Here is a 14,345-nt window from a genome sequence, read left to right as displayed (position 1 = left end):
TGCTCTGGAACTCTCTTCCCTGGCTCCCTCCTTGATGGGCTTTCGGAAGCAGGCGAAAACTTGTTTGTTCCGACAGGCCTTTGGAGAATAATCTGGTCCTCCATCTATGTTAATGACTTATAATTTTGTCGTGTATTTTAAACGTTTAACGTTTTATTTTATTTTATTTTATTTATTTTTTGTACATTTCTTTTCCTCGGTTTTACATTGTATGTTTTAAACTTTGTAAGGCCGCCTTGAGGCCCAGTATTGGGCAAAAGTCAGGATACAAATAAATATAATAATAATAATAATAATAATAATAATAATAATAATAATAATAATGCAGACGTCATTGATTATTTATTTATTTATTTATTATTATTTATTACATTTATATCCCGCCTTTTTTCCTCCAAGGAACCCAAGGCAGCGTACATAATCTTCCTCCTCTCCATTTTATCCTCACAACAACAACCCTGCGGGGTAGGTTGGGCTGAGAGTCTGTGACTGGCCCAAAGTCGCCCAGTGGGTTTCCATGGCCGAATGGGGACTAGAACCCGGATCCAACACCTTAGCCACTATACCACGCTGGCTCAGAGGGTTAATTTCTTGATTTAATTAAAATTCAGAGGGTTAATTTCTTGAATCAGATTTTATTTCTGAGGCCTGTTGAGTCATGAGCCTGACATGGTGGTGACCTTGGCACACTCACTTGACCAGGTTCGCACGGTCAAGGCCCTTAATTACCTGCCTGGGCGTGGCTTGTCATGTCGTCCGAACCTGGGTGGCATGGCTTGTTTGAGGGAGAAGCAGACCTCAGATAACCCATGGCTTGTTGTTGGGTTATTTGGGGGGGGTTATTTGAAGGTTACTTTCCCCCCCTCAAACAAGCCATGCCCAGGTTCGGATGACACGGCAAGCAGCACCCAGGCGAGTAATTGGGCGGATGGTCGCCAGCACACACCGGGGATTAAAACAAGGTGGCGTGTTTGATCGTGTGAACTGGCAAACTATCTCTTAGCCTCTCTTATCTCTCAGGGTGGTAGTGATGATAATGGAAGTTTTCCCAGGCGTGCCAACTTGAATACCTTGGAAGAAGAGGCAGGATGCAAATATTAAGTATAAAGTGTTGGTCATTCCCTTTAAAGCCCTACATGGTTTGGGTCCAGGTTACCTGGGGATCGCCTTCTCCCGTACAATCCGCCCCGCACACTCAGGTCCTCTGGGGAGAACTTACTCCAGTCAGCCAAAATTAGGCTGACCACCGTTACCCAAAGGACCTTTTCTTCTGCCACTCCTGGACTGTGGAATGGCCAGCTGGGAGAGATTCGTCAACTAAACTCTCTCTCTTTCTGAGTTTAATACATCTATAAAGACTAGCCTCTTCCGGCAGGCCTACCCACTCGAATTTTAAGATGTCTGGCTGTTATTTTAATAATGAATTAGTTTTATATGTTTTTAATCAGTTTTATAGTATTTTTGTATTCAGCGTTGTTCCCCGCCTCAATCCAGAGGGAGAGGCGGGAAATAAATAAATAAATAATTGTTTATTTATTTATTACATTTTTATACCACTCAATAGCTGAAGCTCTCTGGGCAGTTCACAAAAATTAAAACCATAAAAAAGCATAATAAAACAACCAACCATCTAAAAACACAAATACAAAATACCGTATAAAAAGCACAACCAGGATGAAACCACACAGCAGAAATTGATATAGGTTAAAATACGGAATTAAAACAGCAAAGTTTAAATTTAACTTAAATTAGGCGTTAAAATACTGAGAAAATTAAAAGGTCTTCCGCTGGCGACGGAAGGAGTACAGTGTAGGCACCAGGCGGACCTCTCTGGGGAGCTCGTTCCACAGCCGGGGTGCCACAGCAGAGAAGGCCCTGCTCCTATTATTATTATTATTATTATTATTATTATTATTATTATTATTATTATTATTGCTATTAATGTCCAAAACTGTTGGTGGCATTCTTCATCGTGTCTTTTTTTTGCTCGTACTTTTCCTTTTTTCCAGATCCCGCATTCGTCGAGAGCTATTCATTGAAGAAATCCAAGCCGGAGGTCAGAGTCAGGCCGGGTCAAGCGACTCCCCTTCAGCGCGAAGCAGCCGGGCGGTTCACAGCTCCGAAGGCGACAGTTGTGATGGGGTGGAGACGGAGGGCCCACCCGACGCCAAGCAAGGCCGCCTGGAGGGCGACGAGTACAGCAATGCAACCACAAAGTCTCAGGGAGGGAGGGCGTCGTCGGCTTTCGGAGCCGGGGAAGGGGCACTGCGAGACGCCGGACCGTCGGAGAAAACGGAGACATTCCAGTTGGGAATGGAAAGCCCGGAAGACACGGATGACGAGGGCCGGCTCAAAGCGCCGCGTCCGGGTTCTCCGACGGGCGCTCCCCATTCAGGAGAAACCCCGGAGACGACGCCAAACTGCGCTCCACACGAGGACGCCGCTACCTCAGCTGCCTCCACCTCAGTCCTTACAGGGCAGGGCTCCTGCAAGTCCACGGAGGGAAGCGTGGAGAGAATTCCCATTGTGCCAAGTACCAGTTCCACGCCGGCCGCCGGCGCTCAGCGAACCAGCTCCCTCGAGAGTTTGTTCGGCTTTTCTGAGGCGGCCTGCTCCAAGAACGCGCGGGACAACACCTTGAGGAAAAAGAAGGCCGCGAATTTGAACAGCATAATCCACCGCCTGGAGAAAGCCGCGAGTCGAGAGGAGCCGGTGGAATGGGAGTTTTGAGATTAAGCTCACCCAACTCTGACGGAGCTGGGGGTAGTTCAAACTTGGACCTTTGCTGTTCGGAATGGTGTCCCTGCACTTACCGCCCTGCAGGCCACAGGGCAAAAATGCCATAGGCCAAGGTGCATATAGAGGACAAAGAGGAGCGTTTCAGCCCGGTTTTATGTTTGTGTTTTCGAGGAAGAAAACTGAAATGTGTAGTCCAGGTTTTTGTACCCCGAAGTGTTTCTATTAATTGCCCTAAAGTGATTTCCACAGTTTCTGGGGAAGAAAAAAAAAACTCATACAGCTTTTGCCTTGTGCCCCTCCTACTTGGTGTGGGCTTTAAAACATAAAATATATACAAACGAGAAGAAAAAAGAAAGAAAATTAAACCCACATATTTAAAAGGGGGCTTTTTATCCGCCATCTAATGGCTAAACAGAGCGATAATAATACACTATTATCTTCTTTAACCAGGAAAACAAAAAGAGGAGAGGGGAGAGATTTTTTTGAGAAAAAGAAAAGTTTTTTTGTAGCTGTTCTGTTGCCACTAAGAGATTGCACAGTCCACCCGACTCTAAACACACTAGTTTGAATTCCTAAATATTTTCAAGAAAAGAATATTGTTTGAAACTCGGGATTTAAAAAACAAACAAAACCACATTTACTCCACGTATTTTTTAAGCAAACAAACAAACAAAATGTCACATCAGGAAAACTATCTTAATTTGTGGTAGCTGACTTCAGTGTTTTTTCTTGTAAAGTGGAATAGAAAATTGACTTGTAGTGCACATTGTTTCATAGCTTTAACCGATTCTGGTCTCTTTATGGGCTGGGATTTGTTTAATACACTCCATTTTAGGCCAAATCAGGACAGAAAAAAAAAAGAAGAAGAAAAAAATAATTCTGAAATCTAGGTATTTTATAATCTGCTTTTTAACCTCTAACCACAGAGCACGCGGTTCAGACCTCATTTCTAGGAGGTTTGGGAGACAGCTTGGAATGGAGGCGTACTTGATCGGTTCAGCTTGAATTGCGTTATGCCAGCTTTGCAAACAAGTCCATACAAGTTACTAGTCCTTAGCCCGCCTAAATACACATACATTCGTGCCCTATAAGAAAAGAACCACCACCCATTTTCAAATGGGGGGGGGGGGCAAACCTGATCGCCTGGAAGCAGTCCTTAACTCGCCATAGGCGATCAGGTGGGTGGCGTAATGAGCCTGTGGTTATGCATAGTATGTTTTGTGGGGGTTAACAAGAAAGATGGAAATATTCAGCTGTTACCACTCTGGAAAGAGAGAGGGTGGAGGTGTAAAGTGAAGATGCCGTTAGAGCGATCTATAGGGCCCCATCAGGTCAATTGCCATGCACTTTCTTGCTCTTACCTGCCGCTGAGAACGAACTAGGCCTGTTTCAGCCAATCACTTTTCAACACCTTTAACTCATTAGCTAATTACTGTGGTCCCACAGCAAGCACTGATTTCTATTATGTATCGGTTATGGGAAGGCACAATTCTGTCTGTACCAGACGTGACTGGGCCCGGAGGAAGAGGACATAGCACTTGGCGATCACCCAGCGTCAACGGCAAAACTAGCCAAGCTGTGGGGAGCGACACGGTTCTCGCTCCGATCCGTCCGCTCTTCCGATTCGTTTTTTTTTTTTTTTTGCGACAGCTCCGAGACCGATCAAAGTACAACGTTGAATTTCCAAATTGTCTCTTAACTCCTCCCTGTTGTCTACGTGTAAATGCGTCAGCATAGAGGTGTGTGGAGGGATGAATGGGCGTGCGAGCGTGTGTGTGTGTGTTCGCGCGTGTGCAATTTTATACGTCTGTATTTTCTTACGTACTTGTGCACGCATAGAGTGCATTACTGCCACCTTTTTTCAATAAGCTGTTTTATCAGTTATGGCTTCTACAAGTTTGCTGATTTAGACTCCTTTATTGCCATATCTTTAAAACTAACGATAGATGATTTCGGTATATATATATTTTTTTTGCTTATTTATAGGTGCTGTATTTTATTATCTGATTATTAGGAAGGGATGAAAGGGGGCAATATTCTTTAGAGGGATAGACTGCCGGCAGTATTGGGTATAATTTACAAGATGTAGTTGTCATACTGTATATTATTGACAGACTTTTGTTTTTTTGAACCGTATTGTGTATCATGGAAAACTTCGTTTTAGGTCAACATCTTTTGATGACACTTTAATGGTGCATTAATTACTTCTTAAGTTCTAATTAATATTTACTTTATGATATGGGGGGACAGGGGAGAAGCGTTCTGATTTAAAGGTATGTTCCCGACATTACACCTCAACGTGCTTGTATTAATTGGTAATTAATCCTTATTTTTTATTTTTATTGGACTGTAAGATGTCAAACCACCTTCCATGCATGGTGGTTGGTTGTTGCTGTTTTTAAGGAAACGATGTATTTTACAGTCTCTTTCTAATGCGCGACCGCAGCACTTAGTTCAAATCTTCACAAATTTAAGAGTTCGGTAGCTTTAAAAAAAAAAAAATGCCTTTTCATGGCCCACATCAAAGGCTCTAGGAGGCTGGAAGGCAGGTTGGCTTTTGCCACTTCTTGCTGTTAGTTTTATAATTCCATGTCTGAAAGTTGGTCCTTGAGACGCACAATTATGCTCATTCCGTGATGACCTGAGGAGGCAAATTTGGAAGGGAAAAAAAATGTGGGTTGAGAACCATGGCAATGAAGAAAGCCAGGCTTTTGCCAGTAGTCCATCTAGAGAACTTGATCAGCGCTGGTGGTGAAGCACCATGGAACATTCTGTTGGCCAAAGTATGATCTCCCTTTCCAAGGCACGGTTCAGCAGCAGCGCCAACCCACCCATGACATTTTACCTGCTGGGGCGGGGCTTGTGAGTCCAGAATAGCTCTGCACATGCACTGAGGAATCCCCCCTTCCTTCTTAAAACAGGAAGTCCCTCTCTGCAGAGGTCTTCCTTTTGTGGCAAGCTCAACAGAGCCTGCCCTGCTTCATTTCTATCAGGCCATACGTGTGAGTAGGCAAAGGAGGTCTGTCTTGGCGTTCAGGGTCTGTACATTTCCCCCGTCCGAATTTGTTTTCTTCCTCCGAAGTAGCGACCAGGATGCTTGACGCGGTCATGTGTTCGTTAGGGCCCCCGGTTCATACTGTCCGTTTTCACAGATGTCTGCTTTCCGTAACTGAGAATCCTCAGTAGCATCACTCACGGCAGGCCACAGCCTGCAACCTGTTCTGATAAGCAATATTGAAGTGCCTTGAAAAAAAAAATAGAATTCTGCTTGTCTTTCATGTGCTTCCCTCCTCCCTCCCCTTCCCCTGGTATATGTGGAGCATATCATCACACAAACCACATGTCCAAAATTCTCATTTTTTTGTCCAAGGTAGGCCGTCCCTACCAGTCAAAGCAAATCTGTATAGTTTCCCCCCCCCCTTCCCGCTAGGTCAAAGCTTCCGTTAGATCATTTGGCTCATGGCAAGAACTGTTATTGACGGAACCACGGCGCCCTTAGGTCAAAGATGGTACCGGTCCGATCATAGCTGTAATTTCAAATCAGGAAAGTTCTTGAGATTCAATGTACTTGGCACTTTATTGATGTTTTGGTTCCTTTCTGGTTTGGGGTTTGGAGGGAAAGGCTGAGATAGAAAAGTTACCACTGGAAGGCTCTCCTTCTAGGATTCACTTATACCTCTTTCTAGGAGAGAGCAGTTAGCAGTTCCGGTTCTTGCTGTGTGAAATCCCTCCCAGGCTTCTTGGCTTTGGGTCCGCTTGATTTGTGCCGTTTTCAGTACTGGCAAAGCTGGTGTCAGCAACCCCAACCTTTCACCAGCGAATGGACGGCAGACCCAGGGTTGATGGCACAGTGTATCAGAGGCCACGTTTCCGTCGGCGGAGCGCTCCACCATGCAGAGGGAACGCGCCAAAGTGCGGACAGCTCCTCTGATGTTGCGACTCTGAAGCAATTGGGGCTGTGTTGTTATGGCTGAAGAGCCCTTTTCGCCCAGAGCGGAAGGATGGCCTTGACGCAACCCACGGGCGGTCTCCCTGCCGCCAGTGGAAAGGCCTAGCCTACACCTTGAAGACAGGAAAATCGGGGGCTCTCAGATGCTAATTCCCTATAGCCCCAGCCAGCATGACTGATGGTCAGGGGTGACCCGAGTTATAGGTTCAGTCTTTGATTCAAGGTTCTCCGATAACACGGCTGGGAAAACTCTGGCCTGTCATCTTGAGTCCTTCTGCCAGTTAGAATAGACCAGGCTTGCCCAACCTGCTGCCCTCCAGGTGCGTTGGGTTGCCGTTGGCCATGCTGGCTGGAATGATGGGAGTGGCAGTCCAACGCACCTGGAGGGCAAAAGGTTGGGCAGGACGAGTGGACGGAACCTGGATCGAGCCCCTTCAAATACGTCAAGCAACTGCCAGGCGTCTCTACAGTCATCCCTTGTAAACAAACCTCTGAAGAAGGAGTTTCATAGCCCAACTGCGGCTCCTGTTGGGTCTACCTCTCTACGATATAAGCCCCGTGGCTTCCTGGCCTCCAGTCAGGAGAGAGGGTGAGCAGTTGCACCCCGTCTTCTAGCTGAGATGCTTGAAAACACTCTGCCTTTTCTCCAAATGTCCAGAAAGCCCTTCTTCCCCACAGAAGGTTGTTGGGGACTCCTCCAGAAGACCAAGAAAGGCAGGCGCGTTTCCTGCGCTCTCCCTGCAGTGCAGGCAAAGGCTCTGCAGGCCTGGAGAGTGTCCTCATCAACTGTGGTTGCGCCCTGGAGACTACCCAGAATCCTCTGCCACGTGCTGGCGTTCCGGGGCAGACTTGCCCTGGTTCGAGCCGTCTGTTTTTTGAAAGGTTGTAAAGGCTGCTCCGCGTTTTTTGTTTTTTTTTCAGGTTTGGCTCCTCTGTTGCCCTTCTAGAGTTTCGTATTAACTCCGCTGCAGTACTTAGCAACCCATCCAATTTACTAACAAGTCTTTGGTCAGTCCCAGACCGTTTGAGCCAGAGGGGCAGGGTAGAAAGATGGGCATCCCTTTGCCTAGACCGGCGTAAGGGTGCCTACAGCTGTAACCTTAATCCAGGCTTCTCCCACCTGGCACCCTGTACATGTGTCAGACTACAGCACCCATGATCCCTGAGCCAGCTGCTGACCACTGGGAGATTATGGGAGCTGTAATCCCACACACCTGCAGGGTACCATTTTGGAGATTCTACCTCTTGTCCGAGGAGTAAAGGCATGGAATCCGTAGCAGAGCCTCCTGAGTTTTCAAGTTCTTCCACTCTCATCTTGTCCCTGCTTTTAGAGGCTTAAGTAAATTTACCCAAGGGGAGGAACCCTTGCTTCCAACCTTGAAGGGTCATGCTGACTTGCTTTATTCACAAGAAAGTATTTCAGCTTGCTGTTTCATGCAGTAAGCCCTGACGGTGTGATCTGTACCTGGGCATGGCAAGGAACGCTACAGGAAAACTGATACCTCTTTGGTACCGACTTTTCCAACAAAAACAACTCTAAACTTAAACCCCAAATTGGGGACAGTCCCTTGGATGAGGTACAGACGAACTCAGCTTTTCCTGTAGTTTCCTGGGATACGGCCTGGAAAAGCCAGCATGTACAGGAGAAAGCTTTTACAAACACTGCTAGTTCGCCTGGCCAGCAATAAAACATAACTCATTCTAAGTTTTGAGCTGCTACATTTCAGCATGCAGGGATGATGCCATTTACCGCAAGGCAATAATTTGTGTTTTTGATGGATAAACTCTGAAACACTGTTAATTTAGACATGGCTGAAGGACTCTTTTAGGAGAATTCCTCAGTTTGCAGCTACTAAAGAAAGCCAGCAACTACATAAAAGAAGAGTTGTAGAAATCATACTTTGAGCCTCCATTCCAGCTAAATTTTGTATGTGGTCAAGAGCCACTCGGTCTCGATTGAGGCACTCGATTTTTCCAGCGAGATCTAAAATAAGAAAGATGGACTTCCTGTGTGTGTGTGTTGTCACGAAAACCAATATGCTTCAGAAATCTATGCAATAGGTGCCCTTGGGTTTTCAAAGGATGCCCTTCCTCTCTCCTGCTTCATACAGACTTCCGAAAGGAAGAGAAATGAACGAGAAAGAAACCTCACTCGTTTTGACATTAATCAAATTAAATGAACTCCACCACCCCAAAAAAAAGAGAGCTATTTTTGTTGGTTATGTGCTGTTTAATTCCCTAAAAGCATTGCAGCTAACAAAGGATGCTCAATGATCTTTGCCTTCTATGCCTCGTTTCGGAAGATTTAGAACCTGGAACGAAGTGAAGGCAAGTTTTAGCAGCTCAGAGATGGAGAAATTCCAACTATTGATGCATTTGGCTGTGGTAATCCAGGGGAAACCAGGGTGGCAGTGGGGAAAACATATTGCTATAAATTTGAGAGGGGAACATCTCAGCTTCTCCTTCCAGAGCCTTGAGGGTCCATTGGAAAGGTGAGGCCTTGTCAACACCGGACAACCAAAATCAAACATCATGTTCCGGTTTATTTAAAATCCTTTAATTTATCATTTAAATAAAATTTTAAAACTTTTAAGTGGTTAGTGCGCACCAGTTTGGACAAGTTCTTACTAGAGTGGATGGATAGAAAATGACACTTGTGTTTTTCTTTATATCAGTGTCAGTAAAATGGCTAGAGAGTGTTATGTGCATTTGAACGGAAGCTGAACGTTCAAGGATCTTGTTCAGGGATTGGCAAAGCGGCACCCTGCAGTGGGCTTGGATTACAACTCCCATTTAACCCTGGCCCTTGGACATGTTGGCTGGGGCTTATGGGACTTGTAGTCCAAAACATCTCTGGTGGGCAGCAGGTTGCCTGCCCCTGGTCTGGATTACTTCAGGCTACAGCCTTGGGTGTAAACATCCATCTAAGGCCACGTGGTAGGGCTGCAGGGCGTCTTTTTAGTTACAGCTCAGGTCTAGCTGACGTAACCAATCACGATCCGGGCGGAAAGGGGCCTTCCACTAGAGCTGCTTCCTCGGGTACATCTGAGTGGCCGGTTGAGTTCTTTGTGGCGTCTTGTGTTCTTCATGGCCTGTGCATCACACAGGTGGGTTCTACACCTGCGCAGAGCCTTCATCAGGAACTTTCTAGAGCTGAGGCGTTCAGGTGCCCCTTTCCCCTCCTACGCATGCGCAGAGGGCCACTTTCTGTCTTTCCCCTCAGTTTCTCTTCGGCCGCGGCTGCCACAGGAGCAGTATCGACAGCCTTTTCCGCTGCTGTCGCCTGCGGGATCCGTTTTGAGCGAAACGGCCACCTGGGACCTGTGGCATGGGGGATCGTTACCTCTATTTCCTCTACCGTACTAGAGTAGAAGTCTTTCTCTTTGATTTTGTCCGTTCCCGTTTCTTTTCCTTCGGCTCGCAGCTCCTTTCCCGCTGGTGCTTCAAGGTTGCGTGCACTTCTTTGAAAAATGCGTGGAAACAATCTGTTGAAATACGATGGTCGGGTGGGGCTGGTGGTGGTTGTAAACCCCCCCCCACACACACATATCCAGTAGTTATAGCTTTTAAGAAAATTGAGGTTTTTAAGACAATTCCCCAGTATTGTGACATTTCGGTGCAACGAAATAGATACTACATTGGACTAGCAATGGTTTGGCACCGTTGGAACCTAATTTCTTCCCATCTTGTGTAAAATCCGAAAAGGATTTAAGCGCAAAATATTTCACTCCCCGACTGGGCAACAATTGCATCCCCACTTTACTGTTGGTTCTCATCTTCTTTGTGGAAGAAAATGTGTCCTTATCCCGTTAGGCAATCCCGCCGTGCGAAAACATCGTAGGGCGAATTCCAAATTTTGATCAGCGAGTATGTACCAGCTCTGAGTCCCAGGTTAGCGTATCACCCCCAGTGGATGTAGTTTGGGTTTATGATGAGATGGTCTAGTTGGAATAGGCTAGAGTGGATTTATGCAAGGGTTACGTTTTTCATACGATGAGGGCCATTTTTGCGCAATAGCTGTACATCCTTGCAATTTGGCTTTCCTTTCTTGGCCTTGCTTCGATTAAAAAGGTGGATGGTGCATCTTGGGTAAATTCCAGGTCTACATCATGTGTGCAGGTATAATATACCTGATGGCCACTCTGGGATGATGGATACCTGGGGCAGCCTTCACTGGTGACATTCGGCATACCTCAATACCACTAGCAGAGCGCCGCTGAACCTTTCTGTTGTGCAAGCGGTTGCCCGTTACACTTCTGCAAGCAATTGCACAAAATGCGCAAGCAGTTGTGCAACCGGTTTCACAAGCGGAATGCGCCGCTGTGTTTGCACAGCGGTGCAAAGCGGTCGCGCGACGCATTGCGCAAGAGTTACGCAAAACCGACTTGCGCGAATTTGACTTCAGTTGGAGCCTTCTCTTGCGCGTAGTTCAGAACCTGGTTTCCGCTAGTGCTAATGGAATGACAAGTGTTGTCTCTTGCACCTGGGAGGCAGCCCTGTACTCACTTACCTGGGAGTAAGCCCCAGTGAACTCCATGGGACTTCTGAGCAGACATGTATAGGATTGCACTGCGTCTCTGATCGAGCAAAGTCCCCATGATCACTTTCCGCATGCTCTGGGACCAAGTGCACATGCTCTGGGTGCGCACTTGGTTCTCAGAAAAATACCTCACAAGCACACCTAAAGTAGCTACTACCTAGGGCTGAAAGCGTTAAAATGATACATTGCTATTATGAATGGATTAAGAAATTAAATGCACTTACAACAGATTTGAAAAGCAAATCGTCACATCATCCCTTCATGTTTGAAGGAGGAACTCTGGAAGTGGCTTTCAGTGGTTAAAAGCATTGGCTAACTCGGCTATCGAGGCACTGCTCTTCCATTAAAAAAAAAAAAACAGCTCAAGACAGCCTGCTTCCTTTGGAAGCTCCGAATGAACTATTTTGGAATCAGCATGACGTGTTTTAATGCCCTCAAGCCACCCAGAGAATTTCACTTACAGGGTGGCCTATAAATTGTACCAGTAAAACTTACCCAACCTTTCCCCTTCGGCCTTCAAACAGTCCAGATCTGTCCCGTTGTTAAGCTGGGACATTCAAGAAGTTTCTCTGCTCTTTGGCGTGCAGCTCCCACCCCCAAAGAAAGACCGTAGATGCTTGGGGCTGCCGTGCTATTCATCAAGTAAGAGAGCGTCTTGCCGTTACCTGTGAATCACATCACCTGAGTAAATTGGCTGGCAAATGGTGCCTCTTGGTGGCTCAGCGTCCCCAACCCAAACTTGTAAACTCATCCCCCCCTTTCCACTCCGTTATGAGATCGTCTTAAAAAGAGAAAGACCTGGGTTAGCATGAGTTGTCTTAAGTGAGCGTCTGAGGTAGCTGTGTTGAGTTGGGTTCCGGTTTTGCCAGGACCAAGTCATCAGTCGGGTTCTTTTGGTTATCGAGATGAAAACGAGCCACTTGTGCAAAAAGACGGCAGTTTATTGATGGGAAAAGGATGCAGAATATATGCGTGCAAAGAAAGTTAGCACCTCCTTCCAGCTAGTGAAGGTCTCACAGCTGGGTGTTTATCGGGGGAGCCCACAATAGAGGGAAGCCGTCCCTTTCAGCTGCAGCTCTTTCTCCAGGCCGGTTGCGCGATTCCTCCTGGAGCGAGACCGAAGCATGAAGCCTGTGCATTGGATCTTATAGGCTCCTCTGCTCAGGAGCTGACAAACTGCATTTCCCCCCCCTTTCAGAAGAAGCGGGGAGGTGGGTCCTTTTCGCAGGCTCCCAAAGCATCTAAACGTAGGAAATTAAGATGCTTTGGAAGCCAATAAACTCGCACTTGTTTTCATCTTGATAACCAAAAGAACCTGATTGATGACTTGGACCTGGCAGAACCGGAACCCAACTCAACCCAGTAGCCTGTAACAACCACTCACGCCCCAAAACACTTTTAAAGGTGCCACGGAATTCTGTCATTTTTAGCACTTGCTGTAGTTTCTGGGACTGCCCAGCTAAAGAATTTCAAGTAAACCCATCTGCATATGACCAAAACGCCAGTGCAGGAAACTTTTGGAGCTAAGATAATTTAATAAACAAAAGCCACCACCTGAAGGAAAAGCAGTGGTTACATATTAGAGTAACCACATCCTTAATGTCCTTAACGTTCATAGAATCATAGTGTAGCAGAGTTGGAAGGGGCCTACAAGGCCATCAAGTCCAACCCCCCGCTCAATGCAGGAATCCACCCTAAAGCATCCCTGACAGGTGGTTGTCCAGCTGCCTCTTGAAGGCCTCTAGTGTGAGAGAGCCCACAACCTCCCTAGGTCACTGGTTCCATTGTCGTACTGCTCTAACAGCCAGGAAGTTTTTCCTGAACATAGAATCATAGAGTAGCAGAGTTGGAAGGGGCCTACAAGGCCATCGAGTCCAACCCCCTGCTCAATGCAGGAATCCACCCTAAAGCATCCCTGACAGATGGTTGTCCAGCTGCCTCTTGAAGGCCTCTAGTGTGGGAGAGCCCACCACCTCCCTAGGTCACTGATTCCATTGTCGTACTGCTCTATCAGGAAGTTCAGTGGCATTGATCATAATTTATGTACTTAGTAGCAAAGGGCCCCAAAAGATTTATAGTGTAAACTTCTGCATGTTTACTCAGAAGTAAACCCACTATATCCAATGAGGATTACACCCAGAGAAGTGTGCTTTAGGCTGCAATCCTATACACTCTTAGTTGAGAATAAGTCCCATTAAGTTCAGTGGACCTTACACATCTAGGGTTGCACTTTTAGTTGATGTACACTGATTAAAGCATTACGCTGCATTAAGGAATGATGCGAAAGAGATGCAAATATTTACCTGAAGGGTATTGTGCAGAAATTGTCACATCGGTCAGGATGTTTGATCTGAGTCACGGCTGTTTGGTGAGTAGAACCCTATCCCCAAAGTTCTACTCACCAAACAGCCGTCTCTGCCCTTTCTGTCACGTCTGACTGCATTCAGACCTTCTTGGCTCAGTAAGGACTTGCTGCATCCCACCCGGTTAAATTCAGATCCAGGATCGGAGTTCAGGAGTTTAAAAGCTACTGCTGGTCATTTGAATGCTAAAGGCTCCGTTCCCTTCTGGGTAGAATCAAGGCGGAAGTAACAGTTCTGTGGGTTTTATAAGACCTGGGCAATGTTCAGATGGTGGAAGTTGAAATTCAGCCTTCCTTTATCAGGATGTAGTAAAGCTACGTGGCTCAAATGTCAGCGGGGACGGGGGCGGGCGGATCTACTCTGAGTTTTAGTCAGAACTAGAGATTAAAATTTCCAGGAATTTTGAAGCCTGGGGGTGTGTGGAAATGTGGGGGCTTTTTTCGGTGGGTTTTTTTTGTGTGTGTGTGTGTGTGTGTTTTTCTGGGGGGAAAACAGAAATTTTTGGAAAAATTGAAAAAAAATGCAATTTTAGCACTTCTTACAGATTGAAAGTCACTTTGTTACTTTAGGAACATAAAATGTAAATATGTACAAGTTGGTTTGGCATAAAATCATCACATTTGGTATATTAAAAGTACAGTGTTTTCAAACAATTCTTACACATTGAATTTACTTTTGAAAAAAGTGCTTTTTTGGGGGGGGAACAAATTGGTAACCATTTGGTAAACTACAAGCTCCTTTGGTTTCGCCAGTT

General features: G+C 46.1%; 1 protein-coding gene across 2 annotated transcripts in view; it reads left to right on the top strand.

The window, feature by feature from the left end:
• CUX1 (cut like homeobox 1) overlaps positions 1–14,345 on the top strand; it is a 313,297-nt gene that overhangs the window by 278,229 nt on the left and 20,723 nt on the right. The window contains exon 24 of one of the 2 annotated variants that reach the window (XM_063146718.1): positions 2,010–3,947. The exons of the other annotated variant lie outside the window; for it this stretch is intronic. Coding sequence (XP_063002788.1) covers positions 2,010–2,730 — 721 coding nt within the window. The 3' untranslated portion in view covers positions 2,731–3,947. Of the gene's footprint in view, positions 1–2,009; positions 3,948–14,345 lie in introns of those variants that run through there. 2 annotated transcript variants of the gene reach the window in all.

This window comes from Elgaria multicarinata, chromosome 22, assembly GCF_023053635.1.
Source record: "Elgaria multicarinata webbii isolate HBS135686 ecotype San Diego chromosome 22, rElgMul1.1.pri, whole genome shotgun sequence".
NCBI lineage: Eukaryota > Metazoa > Chordata > Lepidosauria > Squamata > Anguidae > Elgaria > Elgaria multicarinata.
The sequence above is the reverse complement of the archived record's forward strand: the minus strand, read 5'-3'. Positions and strand labels throughout refer to the sequence as shown.